Genomic DNA, 24,592 nt, shown 5'->3' on the forward strand with positions numbered 1-24,592 from the left:
AGGGTCTGAATACTTATGTAAATTTAATATTTCCGGTTTTTATTTTGAATAAATTTGCAAGAATTTCTAAAAACCTGTTTTTGCTTTGTCATTATGGGGTATTGTGTGCAGATTGATGAGGGAGAAAAAACTATTTAATACATTTTAGAATAAGGATGTAACCTAAAAACAAAAAAAGTCAAGGGGTCTGAATACTTTCTGATAGCACTACATGTTGCCGGAAAGAGGGTTTACCTTTAAAAATGACTCCATGGACTTCGATGCCAAGGAGTTGCTGCGAAACAAGGTGTTGGGTTCACCTGAGGAAAGAGGTCAAAGAGAACAGCCAGCAATGACATATGTAAGGAATAATCAATGAGGTGCTATGCGTACTCTGGAAAATATAGCACGACGTGGATGCTGAGTGGGACTTAATGCAACTCCGTTGATGGTATCTTCCAGACAACGCATAGAGCCCTGAGTTTATTATCCCTTTTATACCATGGATATAAATCTACATTTTCCGCTAGAAATGTATTCATTTGCCAGTAGAAATGTGACAACATCCACTGAAGTAGCTTGCAAGTGTAGTAGCTACTTCAGTGGATGTTGTCACACTTAAAAAGTTTACAAGCTAGCTACAGTAGTTGCCGTGGTAACCAAACAAACAGAATGCTAGTTTAGTAAACCAAAGCATCCTCCTTGCTTGCCATTTTGAAAATCTAATTCAATAATGCCAATGTTTTCAATTCGACTTTTGCTTTCAAAAGCAGCTCAAAATAATTAACTTCATAGCCATTGAATTATACCGGGCTTTATAGGGAATTATACAACAGATGGGTCTAATCCTGTATGCTGATTGGTTAAAACCACATTCCAGCCGGTGTGTATTCCACAAATAACCACCAGCTAAATCTATGATGTTGAAATGCCTATTTACTCTGTTCCATCTGACTGAGCAATCCACTGTCTCATCAGCTCAGGCAGGCAATTTATATACTAGATCTACACTGTAAAAGGCATCTTGGCAGTATCTCCCATTTCTTTAAGACTAGCAATTGGTTTTCAACAGCGGAGATTTGTAATAACTTTGCTGTCTGTCTCTCCTACATTTGCAGCATTATTTCAATATTGAAAGTTGATCTCCAGCTTTCTGAGACAGACAGGATGGCAGCTTTTCTCAGCCAGTCGAAATCATTAAATCAGCATCATTTTTATGGATATAATGTATACAAAGAAATGTCAATAAAAAAACACACAAAATGCAGCTATTTTGCTGTCATTGCAGCTTAAGTTTGAAGTGATTGTGTTAGCTGTGTAGTTAGCGATCTCTTCTGAACAGTGGTCTGGCGAGAGAAAATGTTCTATGTCAGGCAAAATCGCTCATTTGCTCATTGTTATGATGTATCCCAAACAAATAACTAGAAAAATGCTTAAACAAACACAAATGCAGCTACTTTGCAGTTATTATGGCTGCACTGTTTGACTTGACTGTTAGCCAAAGTTGGAACGTTGCCAGCCATCAGGCCAACGGATCATTTGGAACGAAAAACTGTGCCCATACATTTAGAACAAAAAATAGATAGAACCAATAGCACGAGCTGGCTTGGATAGCAACCCTAGATGTGTGTCGGGACTATATCTCGTGGAAGGATGAAATAGTATGAATAAATCCATAAAAATAATGTTTTTAAAATGAAAATGTCAATCATTATTTGAATATGTTCATAACGCGTTGTATAAAAGTGATAATGCCCTCGAAGCCGGTATTTGGAGAATGTCTGACCAGTTTCAAGAAGCTAGGAGTATGTCACACATCATTACTTCACAGGAGAGGCATTTTTAAAAAAATTCCCCCATGTGGCTTAATAACAAAGCTGTAAAAAAAAGTTAGCCTTCTCGTCAGGACACTCATCAACACTGACTGTTAATAATGAGGAGATCACATTACATTGCATGAAAACAGCTAGTCAAACTAGAAACGTGGAAGGATTTGATAGCTTTAGCGGCAGAGGGGACAGGATGAATTCATGCATGTTCATCACTCACGTTAGGTTAGGTCATCAGATGCTCCCAAGAAAATGTGTCTAAGATTTGTTTGTGTAATGCTAGCTAGCATTTTTTCCCTTGTTGAACATGCTTTTACAATGTATCCAATTTCAGTTTGTGTGGTTGTTGGTTTACCTTTTCTGTCCTGTTATCTGGTTTTAATGTTCATTCTATAATGCCCTTCTAGGCAATCAGAAAAAGAGTATTCACCAACACTGTGGTATTATTAAGCAATAAGGCCAGAGGGGGTGTGGTATATGGCCAATATACCACAGTGAAAGACTGTTCTCATTTGAAATAATATATTTAAAATCTAAACATTCCACATTATTGGGCTGTGCTTAACACAAGTTTTGTCCAACTCCAATTTAGGTGTGTGAAGTCTGACTTACTAGTCTTGTCCAACTCCAGCTTGAAGAGAACATCAAGGAACTCCTTGGCCAATCCCTGACCCAGGAAGAGCTTCACCAGGTTGGAGGCCACTTCCTGTCGACTCTCAGCTGTAGTGGTCTCATCGATGAGCATGATCAAATCTGGCCAATTGCCCTATGATACCAAGCCAAGATTTATCATCACAAGCGCTTGTGGTCCTGTGTAAGAGCACGGCATTGGCAACACCAAGGTTGTGGTTTTCATTTCCTACAGAGGTACACCTACTGAAAATGAATTCTGTACTGTAAATTGCTATGGATTAAACAGTCTGCTAAGAGGCACATTGTATTGTGCCGCATACCATGCAGTAAATCAACACAATATAGGATTAATAGAATCAGGATTAACACCAAGCATATTAAACTCAGCAAAAAATAAGAAATGTCCCTTTTTCAGGACCCTGTCGTTCAAAGATAATTCAAACAAATCCAAATAACGTCACAGATCTTCATTGTAAAGGGTTTAAACATGGTTTCTCATGCCTGTTCAATGAACAATAAACAAGTAATTAACATGCACCTGTGGAACCGTCGTTAAGACACTAACAGCTTACAGACGGTAGGCAATTAAGGTCACAGTTATGAAATCTTAGGACACTAAAGAGGCCTTTCTACTGACAATGAAAAACACCAAAAGAAAGATGCCCAGGGTCCCTGCTCATCTGCGTGAACGTGCCTTAGGCATGCTGCAAGGAGGCATGAGGAATGCAGATGTGGCCAGGGCAATAAATTGCAATGTCCGTACTGTGAGACGCCTAAGACAGCGCACAGGGAGACAGCTGATTGGACAGCTGATCGTCCTCGTAGTGGCAGACCATGTGTAACACCTGCACAGGATCGGTACATCCGAACATCACACCTGCGGGACAGGTACAGGATGGCAACAACAACTGCCCGAGTTACACCAGGAATGCACAATCCCACCATCAGTGCTCAGACTGTCCGCAATAGGCTGAGAGAGGCTGGACTGAGGGCTTATAGGCCTGCTGCAAGGCAGGTCCTCACCAGACATCACCGGCAACAACGTCACCTATGGGCACAAACCCACTGTCGCTGGACCAGACAGGACTAGCAAGAAATGCTCTTCACTGACGAGTCGCGGTTTTGTCTCACCAGGGGTGATGGTCAGATTTGCGTTTATCGTCGAAGGAATGAGCGTTACACCGAGGCCTGTACTCTGGAATGGGATCGATTTGGAGGTGGAGGGTCCGTCATGGTCTGGGGCAGTGTGTCACAGCATCATCGGACTGAGCTTGTTGTCATTGCGGGCAATCTCAACGCTGTGCATTACAGGGAAGACATCCTCCTCCCTCATGTGGTACCCTTCCTGCAGGCTCATCCTGACATGACCCTCCAGCATGACAATGCCACCAGCCATACTGCTCGTTCTGTGCATGATTTCCTGCAAGACAGGTATGTATGTCAGTGTTCTGCCATGGCCAACAAAGAACCCGGATCTCAATCCCATTGAGCACGTCTGGGACCTGTTGGATCGGAGGTTGAGGGTTAGGGCCACCCCCCCCCAGAAATGTCCGGGAACTTGCAGGTGCCTTGGTGGAAGAGTGGGGTAACATCTCACAGCAAGAACTGGCAAATCTGGTGCAGTCTATGAGGAGGAGATGCACTGCAGTACTTAATGCAGCTGGTGGCCACACCAGATACTGACTGCTACTTTTGATTTTGACCCCGCCTTCGTTCAGGGACACATTATTCAATTTCTGTTAGTCACATGTCTGTGGAACTTGTTCAGTTTATGTCTCAGTTGTTGAATCTTATGTTCATACAAATATTTACATATGTTAAGTTTGCTGAAAATAAACAGTTGACAGTAAGAGGACGTTTCTTTTTTTGCTGAGTTTATTTAATGTACTTAAAATAGCTTAGAAAAACTGTTAATTCAGTCTTTGGTTAAAATGCAAAGGTTAAAAACCAGCATACATGGCCCGTGGCCCTCGATGACCAGAGCTGTTTAGCCCTGATCTTATGCAACCCAGGCGACACTTGAGAGACTGAGGAGTGGCATTGACTTGGTGCTCACATTAAGATGGGGGCCCACGGATTGGCACAGCAGCTCCGTAAGTGGTTGGTAGTGGCCGGAGGGCAGGACCGTCTCATCTCGGAAGCGCAGCTGCAGGCGCAGAGATCCTAGAGTGCCCCTGGAGCAGAGTAGAAAAGAACTTAACGGGAAGTCATATCAAAACAAAGGAAAATATTTTTGGGGCAAACCCTTGCAGAAAATACAAATGAAATAAATAAATAAAAAAATCTTCAAACATAAATATCTTAAAATATATACAGTACCAGTCAAACATTTGGACACACCTACTCATTCAAGCATTTTTATTTTTATTTTTTTACTATTTTCTATAAATAATAGGGAAGACATCAAAACTATGAAATAACACATATGGAATCATGTAGTAGCCAAAAAAAGTGTTAAACAAATCAAAATATATTTTTAGATTTGAGATTCTTCAAAGGTGCCACCCTTTGCCTTGATAACAACTTTTCACACTCTTGGGATTCTCTCAACCAGCTTCATGAAGTAGTCACCTGAAATGCATTCAAATGAACTGTTAAAAGTTAATTTGTGGAATTTCTTTCCTTAATGTATTTGAGCAAATAAGTTGTGTTGTGACAAGGTAGGGTTGGTATATACAGAAGATAGCCCTATTTGCTAAAAGACCAAGTCCATATTATGGCAAAAACATCTCAAATAAGCAAAAAGAAACAGTCCATCATTACTTTAAGACATGAAGGTCAGTCAATGCAGAAAATTTCAAGAACTTTGAATGTTTCTTCAAGTGCAGTTGCAAAAACCATCAAGCGCTATGATGAAACTGGCTCTCATGAGGACCGCCACAGGAATGGAAGACCCAGAGTTACCTCTGCTGCAGAGTATAAGTTAGAGTTATCAACCTCAGAAAATGCTTCACAGAGTTCAAGTAACAGACACATCTCAGCATCAACTGTTCAGAGGAGACTGTGTGAGTCAGGCCTTCATGCTCAAATTGCTGCAAAGAAACAACTACTAAAAGGACACCAATAATAAGAATAGACTTGCTTGGGCCAAGAAACATGAGCAATAGACCGGTGGGAATCTGTCCTTTGGTCTGAGTCCAAATTTGAGATTTTTGGTTCCAACCACCGTGTCTTTGTGAGATGCAGAGTAGGTGAACAGATGATCTCCATAAGTGTGGTTCCTATTGTAATGCTTGGAGGAGGAGGTGTGATGGTGCTTTGCTGGTGACACTGTCTGATTTATTTAGAATTCAAGGCACACAACCAGCATGGCTACCACAGCATTCTGAAGTGATACGCTATCCCAGCTGGTTTGCGCTTAGTGGGACTATCGTTTATTTTTTCCAACAGGACAATGACCCAACACACACCTCCAGGCAGCGTAAGGGCTATTTGACCAAGTAGGAGATTGATGGAATGATGACTGCTGGATCAGATGACCTGGCCTCCACAATCACCCAACCTCAACCCAATTGAGATGGTTTGGGATGAGTTGGACCGCAGAGTGAAGGAAAAGCAGCCAACAAGTTCTTGGCATAAGTGGGAACTCCTTCAAGACTGTTGGAAAAACATTCCAGGTGAAGCTGGTTGAAAGAATGCCAAGTGTGTGCAAAGCTGTCATCAAGGCAAAGGGTGGCTATTTTGAAGAATCTCAAACAAATCAAAATATATTTTATACTTAACTTCTCTAGGGTAGGGGGCAGCATTGGGAATTTTGGATGAAAGCGTGCCCAAATTAAACTGCCTGCTACTCAGCCATAAAAGCTAGAATATGCATATAATTAGTAGATTTGGATAGAAAACACTCTGAAGTTTCTAAAACTGTTTGAATGATGTCTGTGAGTATAACAGAACTCATATGGCAGGCAAAAACCTGAGACAAAATCCAACCAGGAAGTGGGAAATCTGAGGTTTTTAATTTTTCAACTCTTTGCCTATCGAATACACAGTGTCTATGGGGTCATATTGCACTTCCTAAGGCTTCCACTAGATGTCAACAGTCTTTAGAACCGTGTTTGATGCTTCTACTGTGAAGTGGGGGCGAATGAGAGGGGATTGAGTCAGAGGTCTGCCAGAGAGCCATGAGCTGACCATGCGCACTCACGTGATAGTTAGCTTGCGTTCCATTGCATTTCTGAAGACAAAGGAATTCTTCGGTTGGAACATTATTGAAGATTTATGTTAAAAACATCCTAAAGATTGATTCTATACATCTTTTGACATGTTTCTACGAACTGTAACGGAACTTTTTGACTTTGTCTGCACCTAGTGATCACGCCTCATGAATTTTGATTACTGGGCTAAACGCGCTAACAAAAAGGAGGTATTTGGACATAAATGATGGACATTATTGAACAAAACAAACATTTATTGTGGAACTGGGATTCCTGGGAGTACATTCTGATGAAGATCATCAAAGGTAAGTGAATATTTAATGCTATTTCTGACGTCTGTTGACTACACAACATGGCGGATATCTGTTTGGGTTGTTTGGGCTCTGAGCACTGCACTCAGATTATTGCATGTGTGCTTTTTCCGTAAGGTTTTAAAAAAAAATCTGACACAGCGGTTGCATTAAGGAGAAGTGGATCTAAAATTCCATGCATAACAGTTGTATCTTTTAGCAATGTTTATTATGAGTAGTTCTGTAAATTGATGTGGCTCTCTGCAAAATCACCGGATGTTTTGGAACTACTGAACTTAACGCGCCAATGTAAACTCAGATTTTTGGATACAAATATGAACTTTACCAAACAAAACATACATGTATTGTGTAAAATGAAGTCCTATGAGTGTCATCTGATGAAGATAATCAAAGGTTAGTGATTAATTTTCTCTATTTCTGCTTTTTGTGACTCCTCTCTTTGGCTGGAAAAATGGCTGTGTTTTTCTGTGACTTGGCTCATACCTAACATAATCGTTTGGTGTGCTTTCGTCGTAAAGCCTTTTTGAAATCGGACACTGTGGCTGGATTTACAACAAGTGTATCTTTAAAATGGTGTAAAATACTTGTATGTTTGAGGAATTTCAATTATGGGATTTCTGTTGTTTTGAATTTGGCGCCCAGCAGTTTCACTGGCTGTTGACGAGGTGGGACGCTACCATCCCACATACCATAGTGAGGTTAACCCTTTTTTGGTTACTACATGATTCCCTATGTGTTATTTCATAGTTTCTCTCTTCACTATCATTCTACAATGTAGAAAATAGTAAAAATAAAGAAAAACCATTGAATGAGTAGGTGTGTCCAAACGTTTGACTGGTACTGTATATAAACAATGTAAGGGCTGTAATTTCAGGGTGTGTTTAAAAGACAGTCAGAAAATGTTTTGAACACACCCTACTATGCAGGTACGTTACAGACTACATACAGCACGACAACAGTCAACCTTTATGTGTGTCCAAAAGATGAAGTGGGAAAAAGATCTGAAAAACACTTTTCCAATAGTGGTAAGAATGGCCCAGACTGTGGAATGTGGTTATTTATACAATGGGTGGGTCTAATCCTGAATGTGGATTGGTTAAAACCGCATTCCAGCCAGTGTATATATTACACAAGTTACCACCATCTAAATCTTTGATGTTAAAATTCCAATTTACTCTGTTCCATCTGACTGCGCAATCCGATGTCTCATCAGCCCAGGCAGGGAAGTTATAAACTTGATCACCACTATAAAAAGCATCTAGACATTATCTCACATTTCTTTTAAACTAACTTTTATTTTTCAACAGCGGAGATTTGTATAGGCCTTGCTGTCTGTCTCTCCGACATTTGCAACATCGTTGCAATATTCAAATTCGATCTCCAACTGTCCCATAGTAATAAACGTGTAGGGGTTGGGTGTTCGGTGCGAGAGAGGCAGGCAGTGTTTCTCAGCCAGTCGAAATCATAAAATCAGCTGGCATCATTTTTATGGATATTTACAAAGAAATGTGAATTGAAAAACGAAATGCAGTGAAACGAAGTGCAGCTAGTGTGCGGTCTTTTCAGCTTCAGTTTGAAAATGTGTTCGCTGTGTTGTCTAGCTCCTCTGAACAGTGTCCTAAACAGAGAGCACATTTTCTATGCCAGGCGAAATCGTGCCTCATTAGCTCATTGTTATGGATGTATCCAAATAAATGTCACTAGAAAACAGCTTTAACAAATGCATATACTGTTGTTATTATGTCTGCGCTGTTTTACATGACTAAGTTAGCCGTAGTTGGCTAGCTAGCAAGCAAGGTATAATAACGTTGCCAGACCGTTCTAAATGTTCCATTGCCATACTAACGACTGGGTCGTGTCCGTAGATACAGAACAAAAAGACTGAACGACTGGGTCGCGTCTCTGGCAACTGAACCAATAGAACGAACGACCAGCCGGTTTGGGAGCAACCCTAGATTTGTTTCGGGACTATATCTTGTGGAAGGATGAAATAGCATGAATAAATTAAATCAAAATACGTTTTTTCATATAAATATGTAAATCATTATTTGAATATGTTGGTTACCTGTTGTATAAAAGTGATAATGCCCTCAAACCTGGTGTTTGGAGGATATATTGGCACGGTTTGTCAGCCCTCATACCATTTCATCCTTCCACAAGATATAGTCCCGAAACAAATCTAGGGTTGCTCCCAAACCGGCTGGTCGTTCGTTCTATTGGTTCGGTTGCCAGAGACGCGACCCAGTCGTTCAGTCTTTTTATTCTGTATCTACGGACACGACCCGCGCTAATATATCCTCCAAACATCGGCTTCTCGGGCATTATCATTTAAATTAGGGAAAGTTACTCATCAAGCCATATGGAACAAAATTGACAGTCTTACTGTCAGGATTTGGCCAGGATTGTTCCGGTTTTGGCCACTAGATGCCCCCATTGTGCTTTTTTGACCCTTTTGTTTTCCCTTGTTTCCAGTTATTATTTGCACCTGTGCCTCGTTTCCCTTGAATGTATTTAAACCCTTAGTTTTCCTTAGTTCTTTGCTCTGTGTTTGAATGTTAGCACCCAGCCCTAGCGATGCTGTGAACATTTGTTGCTCCAGTTGGACTCTCTTGTGGTACTCTGTTTTTGTTCTCGTTTATTTATTTTTGATTATCTTTTGAGGCTTTTTCCTGCTGTACCTATCACCTTGTGGATTTACCTTTTGACTTGGAATTACTTTTGACGTTGTGGATTTATATTTTTGCCTGAAGAACTTTCCTTTTTTCTTTATTAAAACACCGTCTCAAGTACTGCTGTGTCTGCCTCATCTTCTGGGTTCTGCCGACTATTAGTGGCTAAGTGACTGTTTCTCACACCGGAGACCCGAGTTCGGAACCGGGTCCTGACACTTACTAGCACTGTGAGCAAAACCAGCTTAATTTTATAGAAGCTAGGGTGCTTGGTGAAGCTGAGGGAATCGTAGAAAGTCGTATGAAATCAAGAACATAATGGCTTGTAAAGTTCAGGGGGGGAAAAAAAAGAAGCTCAACCATTTAAAGACATCCACAAGCCCACACAGCATTGCATTAGGGTTTCAAAATTCCAGTAACTTTCCAGAAATCCTGGTTGGAGAATTCACAACCCTCTACTGAGGAGCTGGCATATAAAGGATTGGATGAGTGATCCAGACTTGACACTCATCATTTCCTGGCACAAAACACACACGACTAGTCAACAAGACTACAGGCCCCAGATGGCAACCGCCTGTCAGAAATCTAATCAAGAGGAAGTCCAGAGGTGGTATTTTTTTTTAAAGAGACAATATAAACAACAGCTTGACTGGCTGAAAAGAGTGGGAAGAAAGAAGATAATTTGAGAAGACATGGATTACGTGGGCTTAATCTGAGAATTTTACCACAGAGTTGATCGAAGTCCTCTGGTGAAAACCGACTTTCAATGGGTTGCCATGCCGACACGGCCCAAAATGTAAAAAAAAATGTTGTATAACTTTCATGAATAAGCATTAATAAACTATTTAAGAATAGTGTATTATCGGTAAAAAATATATAAAGCATTTATAACATGTATAAGAATGTAATGGCTTATTCATGAACATTATTGTATAGTGTAACCACAGTTTGACATCTCAACAGCACCAGTACTCATCATGGCATTTGATTTCATTTGTTGTGATTTCATAACTACGGGTGACATCATGAATATGGAGGTAAATCTTGTTAGAGTTATTGCTTGGAGAGCAGCATAGACACCGCTGAATAATCCTTTGTTTGGGATTGGCATGACATTTTAACAGCCCTCCCTTCTTTCCCGGTTATGAAAATGGAAAGTGAAACAGAGCAGTGACAGACAGATGTCCATCAATAATCGTGACCGGCCAAAACAATGTTACGCATCGCCTGAGAGGGAAATGTAGGATTTTTTCATATGAAAACCTAATTCAATATCGCCAGAATGTATTTAAATCCTTTATTTTCCTTTTGAACTACTTGCCATTACATCATCGTTACAGATTCAACTATGCTACTTTCGAGAACCAATTTGATAAATAGAATGCAAAATAGAATGAGCATAAAAATAAAAGGAAGACGGAAGACGGAAGACATTAGAATGAGGCCATTGGGGAAACGTTAAGTTGGTGGAGTTATACTGATTAATTGGGGGAGAAGGGATGGTGGTTAAATCACTGTCTGCATTCTAAATGCCACCCTATTCCCATAAAAGTACTGCACTATAAAGGAAATAGGGTACCATTTGGGATGCATACACTATGTTCATACTGTACAGTAAAAGGTTTGGCTTTTTAATCTTACAATTACAACCACTTCCTGATGTATGCAGCACTAAATATATAATACACTGACCTATGGTCCCTGTGACTAATAGCGCATCTGGTCATCTCAGGTCCTTATTTGGTAGTTATTTCCACAGGTTTATACTGTGTCGACCAATCTTCTCCTAGTGAAAGCCACTAATTGGTTAGGGGTTAGGGTAGAGAGACCAATATTTTGGATTTCCCTTTATTAAAAATGGGGAAACATCAAGTAAACGGTGAGAATGAAAAGCAGCACACACGATCCACCACCAGTCATGCACTGGTCTATAATACAACCATTTATGAAGTACTTACATGCATAACAATTAGCATTTGCTTACAAACACATTAGGGCCAGATCATAAGCTGCATGCTTGTAAGCTGGTAATGATGATTAAAGACGCTTATGGAGAAGCATGATGACATGACATTAGTTATACATAACGTCATTCTTTATGGTGTTCACGACAACGATTTTATGAATGGCTGCACAAAATGACCTAAAGCAGTGCTCTGTCCATAGAAATGTACTCCTATGGGTACACAATATAGCCGCCAGTTCACCCATTATGGCATTTAAGTGAATGGGAAAGCTCTTCTAGGGTTCTAATTCTATGGCTATGTACTGCACCAGGAAGAGCATGCCCTCTCAAATCCTCCCCAACCATGATCACATTCAGAGGTTAACGGAGATTTCTTGTCTCTCAATACCAGCCACCAGCTGAAAGAACAACATACATAGTCCGCCAGTGCCAGCGAGCCATGTAGCCGGCCCAATCGCCCTACATTGCCCTTGTTTCTGGCACTAATCTGGGTTCCCGCGGGGGCATACTGCTTTTGTCTCCTCCTGTCCAAAAAGGATGCATATCCTGCTACAGCCCTCTTCCTTTTATATAAGCCCCACTCCTCCTCTCCTCACAATTTCCCTCCCTCTCTAATCCCTGCCCAGAGTCCACATGGCCAAATGATCCTTTATGGAGGAGAAATAAACCAGGGATTTAGCCCGGGAAAAGGATTAGCACTTCCTGTCGGCACATGGACCGGAACAGATGCACCCGCCCACACTCTCGCATGCACATACACACATGCACTCACACACTACACTCCCATGCGCATAAAAAGCTAACTGAAGCTGGCTAGCTTCAGAAAACCCTGAATAGATCTAGCTTCCATCTTAGTGTACCCCTTTGGACTGTGAGATACAAAACAAATTACCGGAGCCTGCTTCCTCCACCTAATTTACAACACTACTCTATGAGGATACTACGCACTTGTCACTCTTCTTCACACTTTGTGTTTCATTACTTATTTATTGACATTGGCAAATACCAATAATAATTATTATTATTAGATTTCAATGTCTATGACTGCCATGTGGGTATAAAATAAAACAAAAAAACTTGGATAGAGGAGCTTGCATGTCACCAAGTCATTTCTATATTGTCAGCTAACAGTTGTTTCCTTGGTGCAAAAAACTTGTTTGCATTTATGATAATAGTGGCAACCCATTGATACTCACTCATGCTGACTATGTTTGGGCTTATCAGGGACCAGGCGAAACCAGCCCTCCTCCTGGTGGGCTGACTGCAATCTGTGGATGTTGAACAAAACCTGAACAGAGGAGAATAAACATCAACACATTTGATTACAATACATTGTAAACTAATTGTATTCAATGTATATGGAGAGTAGTGTTGATCATGTTGTGATCCTGTGTGTCTAAATCTGACGTCTACAGAACATGGCCCAGAGTAAGAGTGCTGATCTAGGGTCAGGTCCCCCCTGTCTAACAGGCTAAACTCAGCACTGCTACTCTGAGACTCTTTTTTGAATATGGACATAACCAGGGTTCCAATTATCCATTCAACATTCATATTTAAAACATTTATGGGGGGTGCCCACATATTTTTTACTTTTCAGCTGTGACTGACCGGGCTTCAAACCCCAGGTCTCCTGCACAACATAATACCATTCCTTACAAAATATGCCTACTGAGTTAAAGCCTAGGTATTAGCTTAGGGAGATGACTAAGACCTGACGACTTGCGTTAAGGTTACACGACCAAACCACCTACATTAAAAAGTAAGTGCTTCACACCACTGTTATTCAGACTTGGTAGTAGGGCTACAAAATTCCAGTAACTTTCCGAAGGTTATCCTGCTTATTCCTTTCTGATTCCGGGAATCTTCCAACCGGGATTTCTGGGAAACCTGGGAATTTTGGGAAAGTTACCCCAACAGAACTTCTCACCTTTCCCAGGAAGTCATTCTTGCTGACCAGGTCCCAATCCCACACCTCAACACTCAGAGGGGTGTCCAGGGGGGCATCGTCCAGCTCAAACTCAAAGCTCTCGTTCCAGCGCGGATAACAGGACTTCTTGACCACCTGAAACCACAGAAACATCCATTCGCAGATTCCTATATTCAATTCACAAGTCAAAAGGGCCTTTTCAAAAAGTTTTTCCAATGAATGTATTAAATATCTTAATGTAAGGACCATGGATGCAGGCAGGTCTTTGGCTTACCGCACTTTCGTGGGTTTTGCAGTTGTATTGTACTCTAACAAAAGGGTCCGACGCTCCATTGCGATCCTTTTTTGCAAGGTCTCTGAAGCACAAACCCACACAAAAAGAAAAGTTGAGCATTTTACAGATTAGTTGACATTGAAGCACATTGTATCTCCACTCTCCATCAGATCTGGGTCACTCAAAACAGTATGTCTTCTTTCAAACACATCAGAAGGCGTTTGATTAAGTTCTCTCCGGTGCAATGGGATCAATGGAATAGTCCCAAAAGTGCAAACCCGCGCACCAGGCAAGCAAAATCAAGCGCACCTAAAGTAATTATAAGAAAACCAATGTTATATTTTAACCCATAACCACAGGTCTAGTCTCAATCACAAAAAAATGCCCTCCCACGCACTATTTGAGATGAGGTCAGTATGAGATCATTGGGGATGAGCTCAGAGAAAGTAATCAACACGCCTCGTTGTAGTATCTAGAGTCAGCCTGGCGTATGTCTGTCTGTGTGAATCCAGCTGCTCCGGCAGATGGGCTGAAATACAAACAGCACAGACGCCCCAGGTATTTATGAAGAATGAGTTCACGGAGTTTGGAAGCTGTGTGCCCAGTACACGTAACGCTCAAACCTGTGAACAATACAAAGATGGAACTGTATGTTCGTAGTAGACTAAACCAGACTACTGCTGATTTATCAAGCTATGCTTACAGCGCAAACTCAAAATAAAACATTTTTAAAATAGGCCCAGTGCAGTCAAAAATGTGATGTATTCCATTTTATATACTATACAGTGCATATAGAAAGTCTACACCTCCTTGAACTTTTTTCACATTTTGTTGTGTTACAAAGTGGGATTTAAATAGATTTAATTGCAATTTGTTATTGATCTACACAATATTCCATACTGTCAAAGTGAAAAGAAAATTCTACAAATTAATCTTACATATATATATATATATATAAATAAATAAAACTACAATATAGTCATTGTATAAACACTCACACCCTTTGTATTGGCAAGTCTAAATTAGTTCAAAAGTAACATTTGGTTTAACAAATCACCTAAGCTATATGGACTCACTGTGTGTGAAATAATAAGGGTTGACATGATTTTTGAATAACTACCCCTTTCTCTGTCCCCCATACACATAACATCTGTAAGGTCCCTCAGTCAAGTATTGAATTTCAAGCACAGATTCAACTAAAGACCAGGGAGCTTTTCAAAAGCCTCAAAGGGCAGTGGTTGGTAGATGGGTAACAATAACAAATCAGACATTGCATACATCTTTAAGCATGGCCAAGTTCATAATTATGCTGTGGATGATGCAGTCATCCTTCTGAACTAAGCTGCAGGACAGGAATGAAACTGCTTAGGGATGTCACCGTGAGGCCACTGGTGATTTTAAGACAGCTTCAGAGTTCAATGGCTGTGATGGAAAAAAAACAAGGATAGAGCAATATTGTAGTGACTCCACAATAATGACCTAAATGACAGAGTGAAAAGAAGAATACAAATATACAGAATAAAAAGTGTTAAAGCCTGAAATAAAAATGTATTAAATTGAGATTTTTTAGGTCACTGGCCTACAATAACCCATAATGACAAAGTGGAATTGTGTTTTTTTTTTTTTTTTTTACAGATTAATTAAGAATGAAAAGCTGAAATGTCTTGAGTCAATAAGTATTCAACTGTTATGGCAAGCCTAAATAAGTTCAGGAGTAAAAATGTGCTTAACAAGTCACATAATAAGTTGCATGGACTCACTCACTTCGCAATAGTGTTCAACATGATTTTTTAAATGACTACCTCATCTCTGTACCCCACACATACAATTATCTGTAATGTCTCTCAGTCGAGCAGCGAATTTCAAACACAGATTCAACCACAAAAACCAGGGAGGGTTCCCAATGCCTCGCAAAGAAGGCCACCTATTGGTAGATGGGTTAAAAAGCAGACATTGAATATCCCTTTTATTATGGTGAAGTTATTGCACTTTGGATGGTGCATCAATACACCCAGTCACTACTAAGACACAGGCGTCCTTCCTAACTCAGTTGTCGAAGAGGAAGGAAACCGCTCAGGGATTTCACTATGAGGCCAATGGTGACTTTAAAACAATTACAGAATTTAATGGTTGTGATCGAAGAGAAACGAGGATATATAAACATTGTAGTTACTCCACAATACTAACCTAATTAACAGAGTGAAAAGGGAGCCTGTACAGAATGAAAATATTCCAAAACATGCATCCTGTTTGCAAGAAGGCAATAAACAAAAAAATTGGCAAAGCAATTCCCTTTTTGTCCTGAATACAAAGTGTGTTGTTTGGGGTAAATCCAAAACATTACTGAGTACCACACTCCATAATTTCAAGCATAGTGGTGGCTGTATCATGTTATGGGTATGTCTGTAATCGTTAATGATTGGGGAGTTTCTCAGGATAAAAAAGAAACTAAATGGAGTTAAGCACAGGCAAAATCCTAGAGGAAAACCTGGTTCAGTCTGCTTTCCACCAGACACTGGGAGATTAATTCACCTTTCAGCAGGGCAATAACCTAAAACACATGGGCAAATCTACACTGGAGTTACTAACCAAGAAGACAGTGACTGTTCCTGAGTGGCCAAGTTACAGTTTTGACTTAAATCTAATTGAAAACCTATGGCAATACCTGAAAATGGTTGTCTAGCAATGATCAACAACCAATTTGACCGAGCTTAAAGAATTTTGAAAATAATTTTTAAAAAGTGGGCAAATGTTGCACAATCCAGGTGTGGAAAGCTCTTCGACTTACAAAGACGCATAGCTGTAGTCGCTGCCAAAGGTGATTCTACAAGTATTGACACAGGGGTGTGAAAACTTATGTAAATTAGATATATTCATTTTCAATAAATTAGCAAACATTTCTAAAAGCATGTCTTCACTTTGTCATTATGGGGTAGTGTGTAGATGGGTGAGAAAAATGTTTACTTTAATTCAAGCTATAACCAAATGTGGAATAAGGTATAAGTACTTTCTGAAGGCACTGTATATTAGTGTTTGATTTTTTTATTAATCTAGAAAAATAGTATTGTCTAGATAGTTGACAATTTTCTTACAATTAAATACATTTTAAAATCACACTTTGTATCACAATAAAATGTGAAGAAATCCAAGAGATGTTCTATAGGCACTGTATATTTCCACACTATGAGGTTGGAATAATACTGTGAAAATGATGATTATGCCCCTTTAGTGTAAGAGCATGTTTTGGTGGGATGGAGTTTTGGCCTGCTTGGTGACATCACCAGGTAGTAAATTAGTTTATTGACCAATAAGAAAGAGTTCCAAACATCTCTGCTAGATTTCAGTTTTCCCCCTCACCACTCGGACCACTCTGACTGTCCTTGCTAAATTCTTGCTTGAGAAATTGCTCTTTGCTAAGAACCTGTTTGTTTTTAATGGTCAAACATAAAACAAATCACAGTATCTAGTCTCCATCCAATTGGCAACAGATTTTCAGGCAAATTTTCAAAACTCTGCATAAAGAAAATACGCAAATTTTTCCACCAGTGGTGTTTCCACCAAATTAACTAGTTGCAGATACAAATCAGTGAGCGATTACATACGGCACACAATGTAATATCTCGCTGAAGTTTTCATGTACCGAATAAAAATATAAAGTTCAATGTGTGTCCATTGCATTTAACTGTACCAATAGTTGTCACAAAAACTTGTATTAAATAGCAAATGTGCCTACTCTGGTCTTGCCACATGCACTCTAGCCAACTGCTCGCAGATAGTGTGGGTAGGCTGTGTGGCCGGGTAGGTTAGTCTACGCATGAGATTATTAAGGATAAGAGCGAGAATATTTTTACTTGTCAAACGGCAGTCAAGCGTCGATCATCATGCCACCAGAATGAGACCCTCAATATTTATTGGAAAGGAGCATCATGATCACTGTGCACTTTCACCACCCTGTGAAGTTCATCATAATTTATTTAATCTGTAGCCTAATAAACTGCATGGTTTTCCGAGTCGTCGTGGAAGGACCACACCATACTGCATGACTCCAAATGTAATTCGATATGATGGTTGTTATATAAATATTTGCGCTTAAAAAGGTGTTTTCACCACAATTTCTCACATAATTAATTTGACAGACAAAACGATCCCACTATGTCCATGTCGGAATTTATAAAGTTGCACCAAAACTTTGTTTCCATCACAGATGTCGTGACTTTTTTAACATAACTATGGATGGAAACGCAGTTAGTAAGGTACTTATTGTTACCCAGAATTTTTTTGCTAATGAGATAAAAACGTCTGTATTTGACTTTTAATGCAAGAAATATACTATATACAGTTGAAGTCGGAAGTTTACATACACTTAGGTTGGAGTCATTAAAACTTGTTTTTCAACTCCTCCACAAATTTCTTGTTAACAATCTATAGTTTTGGCAAGTCGGTTAGGACATCTACTTTGTGCATGACACAAGTAATTTTTCCAACAATTGTTTACAGACAGATTATTTCACTGTATCACAATTTCAGTGGGTCAGAAGTTGAAATACACTAAGTTGACTGTGCCTTTAAACAGCCTGGAAAATTCCAGAAAACGATGTCATGGTTTTAGAAGCTTCTGATTGGCTAATTGACCTCATTTGAGTCAATTGGAAGTGTACCTGTGGATGTATTTCAAGGCCTACCTTCAAACTCAGTGCCTCTTTGCTTGACATCATGGGTAAATCAAAAGAAATCAGCCAAGACCTCAGAAAAAAAATTGTAGACCTCCACAAGTCTGGTTCATCCTTGGGAGCAATTTCCAAATGAATGAAGGTACCACGTTCATCTGTACAAACAATAGTATGCAAGTATAAACACCATGGGACCACGCAGCCATCATACCGCTCAGGAAGGAGACGCGTTCTGTCTCCTAGAGATAAATGTACTTTGGTGTGAAAAGTGCAAATCAATCCCAGAACAACAGCAAAGGAACTTGTGAAGATGCTGGAGGAAACGGGTACAAAAGTATCTATATCCACAGTAAAATGAGTCCTATATCGACATAACCTGAAAGGCCGCTCAGCAAGGAAGAAGCCACTGCTCCAAAACCGCCATTAAAAAGCCAGGCTACGGTTTGCAACTGCACATGGGGACAAAGAATGTACTTTTTTGGAGAAATGTCCTCTGGTCTGATGAAACAAAAATAGAACTGTTTGGCCATAATGATCATTGTTATGTTTGGAGGAAAAAGAGGGAGGCTTGCAAGCCAAAGAACACCATCCCAACCGTGAGGCACGAGGGTGGCAGCATCAGGTTGTGGGGGTGCTTTGCTGCAGGAGGGACTGGTGCACTTCACAAAATAGATGGCTTCATGAGGAAGGAAAATTATGTGGATATATTGAAGCAACATCTCAAGGCATCAGTCAGGAAGTTAAAGCATGGTCGCAAATGGGTCTTCCAAATGGTTCATGACCCCAAGCATACTTCCAAAGTTGTGGCAAAATGGCATAAGGACAACAAAGACAAGGTATTGGAGTGGCCATCACAAAGCCCTGACCTTAAACCCATAGAAAATGTGTGGGCAGAACTGAAAAGGCGTGTGCGAGCAAGGAGGCCTACAAACCTGACTCAGTTACACCAGCTCTGTCAGGAGGAATGGGACAGAATTCCCCCAACTTATTGTGGGAAGCTTGTGGAAGGCTACCCAAAACATTTGACTTAAGTAAAACAATTTAAAGGCAATGCTCCCAAATACTAATTGAGTGTATGTAAACTTCTGACCCACTGGGAATGTGATGAAAGAAATAAAAGCTGAAATAAATCACTCTACACTATTATTCTGACATTTCACATTCTTAAAATAAAGTGGGGATCCTAACTGACCTAAGATAGGGATTTTTTACTCAGATTAAATGTCAGGAATTGTGAAAAACTGAGTTTAAATGTATTTGGCTAAGGTGCATGTAAACCTCCGACTGTATATACACACAAATGTATGTGGACACCCCTTCAAATTAGTGGATTAGACCATTTCAGCCACACCCGTTGCTGACAGTTGTATAAAATCGCTCACACAGTTATGCAATCTCTATAGACAAACATTGGCAGTAGAATGGCCTTAAGAGCTCAGTGACTTTCAAAGTGGCACAGTCATAGGATGCCACCTGTCCAACAAATACATCAAATTTCTGCCCTGCTAGAGCTGCTCCGGTCAACTGTAAGTGCTGTTATTGTGAAGGGAAAACATCTAAGAGCAATAGCGTCTTAGCCGTGAAGTGGTAAGCCACACCAGCTCACAGAATGGGACCGCAAAATAGTTTGTCCTCAGTTAAAACAATCTAACGAGTTCCAAACTGCCACTGGAAACAACGTCAGCACAATAACTCTTAGTCGGAAGCTTCATGAAATGGATTTCCATGGCCGAGCTGCCGCACACAAGCCTAAGATCACAATGCGCAATGCCAAGTGTCGGCTGGAGTGGTGTAAAGCTCGCCGCTATTGGACTCTGGAGCAGTGAAAACACAATGACATTCTAGATGATTCTGTGCTTCCAACAGTTTGGGGAGGCCCTTTCCTGTTCCAGCATGACAATGCCTCCATGCAAAAAAGCGAGGTCCATACCAAAATGGTTTGTTGAGATCAGTGTGGAAGAAATGTTATTTAACTAGGCAAGTCAGTTCAGAACAAATTCTTATTTACAATGACGGGCTACACCGGCCAAACCCGGACGACACTGGGCCAATTGTGCGCCGCCCTATGGGATTTCCAATCACGGCCGATTGTGATACAGCCTGGCCTGCGCAGAGCCCGGACCTCAAACCTCATCGAACACATTTGGGATTAATTGGAATGTCGACTGCAAGCCAGGCCTAATCACCCAACATCAATGCCCGACCTCACTAATGCGCTTGTGGCTGAATGGAAGCAAGTCCCTGCAGCACTGTTTATCTAGTGGAAAGCCTTCACAGAAGAGTGGAGGCTGTTATAGCAGCAAAAGGGTGATCAACTCCATATTTAATGCCTGTGATTTTGGATTGAGATGTTTGACGAGCAGGTGTGCACATACTTTTGGTCATGTAGTGTATATAACATCCAAAACATCAGAATTATTCATAAACAATTGGTTATACATAGAGAAGTGTTAAAAAAATGGTTTAATAAAAATTAAATGTATACAGTGATGGTAGACCCCACCTCATCCACTACCAATGAGCAGCACTGGCCTTGTGTGATGTAGTTGCTGTACAAAGCGATGCCGTCAGCGTATCTAGAGTAAAACCTGAGAAGTAGGTCCACCCTAGATCCCACAGGTAATTTGTCACCTTCTAGGTAATGAATGTGTATGTACCAAGACATTTAGTAGGCAATTTTATCCAACTTCCTGTAGTAGATGCATACATTTTGGTATGGATGGCCACCGCGAGAATTAAACCCACAATCCTGGCGTTGTAAGCACTATGCCCCAACAAATGAGCCATACAGGACTAGCCAACATCCATGTCTTACCTGGCCTCCAGTACTTGGCAACGCAGTATTCTGGGGACGTCCCCTAACACTGATATCTGGAGGTGAATCTCCCCTTGCACCTCCTCATCTGGGTCAATCTCAGTTAGGTTCACCCAGCCGTCCAGCCCTTCAACACACAGGAAAGTTAGTGTGGGGACACGTGAGATATATGGTCCTATAGCAAATGCACTTTACACGCTCATAACCAAAGTTATGTAGAATAACCAAATGTATATAGAAGAAAACATGCTCATAAAAACACACACTTTCCTGTTTGGGATGGCTTGTGTATTGCTCTGATGAGATAAGGTAATTCATGAGGGGAATACAGTATGTCGTACACACACACACACACGCTGTGAATAAATCCCACCAATAACATCCTTTCTCTGTGTCTCAGGCTTTTGGAGGCTTAATGTAAAAGACCTAATGCCTGTGATACATTCGCTTCTGCGCGAGTAGATCTTGAACCCGGTTTAAACCTGCATTCAACAGCCTTCGAACTGGAACAGATCTAATACATGCACTGTAATTTGGACTCAAATATACTGTACTCTGATGTCTTAATATCAGACCTGGAAAACCTCTGGATAATACCAATGACTCTGGATAATACCAATGACTAAGGATAATAACAGATTTAGTCAACCAAGCACAAGCAATAAATTGACGATTTATCGGGAAATAAACCACAGGCAATAAGTTCCTTGATTAAAAGGAAAACATTAGGACAGCCTCAGTCTCACTAAATCTGTTATCCTTACAGTCATTGGTATTATCCAGAGGTTTTCCAGGTCTGATATTTTAGAGTACAGTAGCTATTTCACATTTATTTCCTACATACGACTCATGTATTTTGTCAGAATTCAGCTCATCATAAAGTCAATGCATAAAATACAGAAGCTGAATGAAACAACCAGTGAATTGACTCTTCATCCCTCCAGATAATTTCCAACTACATTCAACCAGTAGGCCTATTTATTCCAGCTTCCTAATGATTTGTGAAGTGTCCTATCAAGTCGGCAAGATTTCCCAGAATCGTTCTGTTTACCCTTGAAAGAAGTGTTTTTTCTCCTGATTGATATTCCAGGGTATGTCTCTAGTCAAGCAACATTATTCTTTATTGCCGGCTGAGTGTGGGACAAAAATAAATCTGGCTACAACCACAGACGTTTCCACAAAGCAGGACGGAAAAAAAGCTTTGAGGCTTTTTTTATTAGGCTGTCTTGTTTCTAATGCAGACACAGATCATTGGTTCAGCGGACTGTGCGTGGGTTACAAACAGTCCGATCATTGGTTCAGCGGACTGCGCATGGGTTACAAAACAGATGGAACATTGGTCAATGGTCTGTGCTGATAGCTACTTGTGGCCATGAGGCGATATGGGACCCTATTCCCTACATATTACACTATTTTTGTCAAAAGAGGTGCACACTATAGGGAAAAGGGTACCATTTGGGACACACCCATGGAGGCCTTAAACTTCAGACTGACAGCAGTAGTTTCATCGCCTCTATTTTGAGGGCTGTCTTGATTGTCAGTTATTTTTCAATCTCCATCTTAGAAGTCAAATTTCCGTTGCGCTGAAAATGTACAATTAACTATCAATTCCAGAACAAACAGTGAGAGGAGTAAGTTGTGTTGATGACAAAGGCTTTTCTCTGAACATTGTGAAATCTTGGCTGGCATTCAGCCACGGAACAGAAACTGGAGGAAGGGAGACTCCTGTCTACAATGGGCACAACATTGATGAAGTCATTTCAGAAAAGAGAACTGAAACAAGAGTCGGTCAGTTTCCATTTCGAGCACAGCATGAAAAGTAATGTCAGTAGTTTTAGAGTAGAAAAATACACCAGTAACACTGAATAGTTCATGTACGGTCTATGGCCCACTAGTCCCTTTATAGTGCACTACGTTTTACCAGAGCCATATGGACCCTGGTCAAAAGCAGTGCACTATAAAGGGATTAGGGTGCCATTTGGGACAGAAACCATGTGAAGACCATTCTGAGGAAACGTCGCCGTCCTGTCTATGGTATATGCTATCCTAACAAACATGTACAATGCGGGAAACTGAACTAAAAAAAACAAAATCATATCAAATATGGATGAGTACGAGTTGACTTGACTTAAAACATTTTAAAATCAAAAATCACATTTATTTTATAAAGCCCTTTTTACATCAGCAGTGCTTTACAGATACCCAGCCTAAAACACAAAAGAGCAAGCAATGCAGAAGCAGTGGCTAGGGGAAAAAATCCCCAGAAGGCAGAAACCTAGGAAGAAACCCAGAGAGGAAACAGGCTCTGAGGGGTGGCCAGTCCTCTTCAGTCTGTACCGGGTTGAGATTTAAGAATATCTGTGGCCATTAAGGCCAGATGGTTTTTCTAAGATGTTCAAACGCACAAATGTTCTCCACAGCATTCTGTTTAGGCCTAGTATACACTTGACCAAACCTTGGTAGAGGCCAGTCGGCATCAGTGAAAGGTCTCATCCATGAGTGTTCAAACCGTGACTGGCAAATATACACACACTAGGGGTCTCTAACCTTTCAAGCCTTGACCTGCCTGCTTCAAAAGGTGATTCATTGCGCTCACAGTCCTCTTTCCCACCCCCTTCCTCAGAGGTCCCTCTCCATACAGCCTGCTTCTCTCAAGGTTATTTCCACAGTAATCCCCCAGACACCTCAAGTGTGAGAGCCCTAGCAGAGAAGCACATTCACACTGTCAAGCAGTAGAACATGGTCTGACATCACACAAAAGGGATCTATTTTTGTGATCGTTTTCAAACTGGAATGATTCTCATTTAATTATGTCTTCAGAAAAAAAAGTAACATGTTAAAGGCTCTGATGGTGTAGCAGATAAAAGGGTGAGGGGTGATGACTGTTCGTCTCCTTTAATGTTTGGCGTACCGTTTAAACAAGGATGACCAATGAAGTCACTGTTCATCCCCTTCAATTTAAGCCTTGGTCTCCCCTTTGGAAACAAAGGCTTCTCCTGGTTGGTCAGAGAAGTTTTAAAGCAACGCATCTGCAATGGATTACAATGCGGAGACAAGAGGGTAGGAATATGCTTGCCCGACTCGTTATGTATAAGGACTTGAAGTGAAAGAGATGTTCTTTCACTGTTTGTAAATGATTACCAGTACACAAAACTGAGATCCAATGACATACTGTATACAGGAGATGCAATATAAAGAAGCTAACGTTTATATGTTGTCTTGTAGTGTACGGTAAAAATATTTGATCGTAACGCAGACTACACCAAACTGGTATATCATTGGCCTGTCTTAAGCATGCATGATGCCCTACAAAAATCCTGTATAAACAACATATCATTCATATTATAGGAAGTAATAAAGCGTTA

The 24,592-nt window shown here is 40.5% G+C and overlaps 1 protein-coding gene across 1 annotated transcript in view; it reads right to left on the minus strand.

Moving 5' to 3' along the window:
* Positions 1-24,592, minus strand: part of rasa4 (RAS p21 protein activator 4) — a 72,179-nt gene that overhangs the window by 24,892 nt on the left and 22,695 nt on the right. Inside the window, exons 5-11 of the mRNA XM_039005218.1 lie at positions 21,228-21,354; positions 13,743-13,824; positions 13,469-13,603; positions 12,738-12,829; positions 4,498-4,615; positions 2,421-2,574; positions 235-299 (exon numbers count right to left, since the gene is read on the minus strand). Of these exons, the coding sequence (XP_038861146.1) occupies positions 235-299; positions 2,421-2,574; positions 4,498-4,615; positions 12,738-12,829; positions 13,469-13,603; positions 13,743-13,824; positions 21,228-21,354 (773 nt within the window). The remainder of the gene's footprint in view (positions 1-234; positions 300-2,420; positions 2,575-4,497; positions 4,616-12,737; positions 12,830-13,468; positions 13,604-13,742; positions 13,825-21,227; positions 21,355-24,592) is intronic.

Source organism: Salvelinus namaycush, chromosome 12, assembly GCF_016432855.1.
Source record: "Salvelinus namaycush isolate Seneca chromosome 12, SaNama_1.0, whole genome shotgun sequence".
In the NCBI taxonomy this organism is placed as follows: domain Eukaryota; kingdom Metazoa; phylum Chordata; class Actinopteri; order Salmoniformes; family Salmonidae; genus Salvelinus; species Salvelinus namaycush.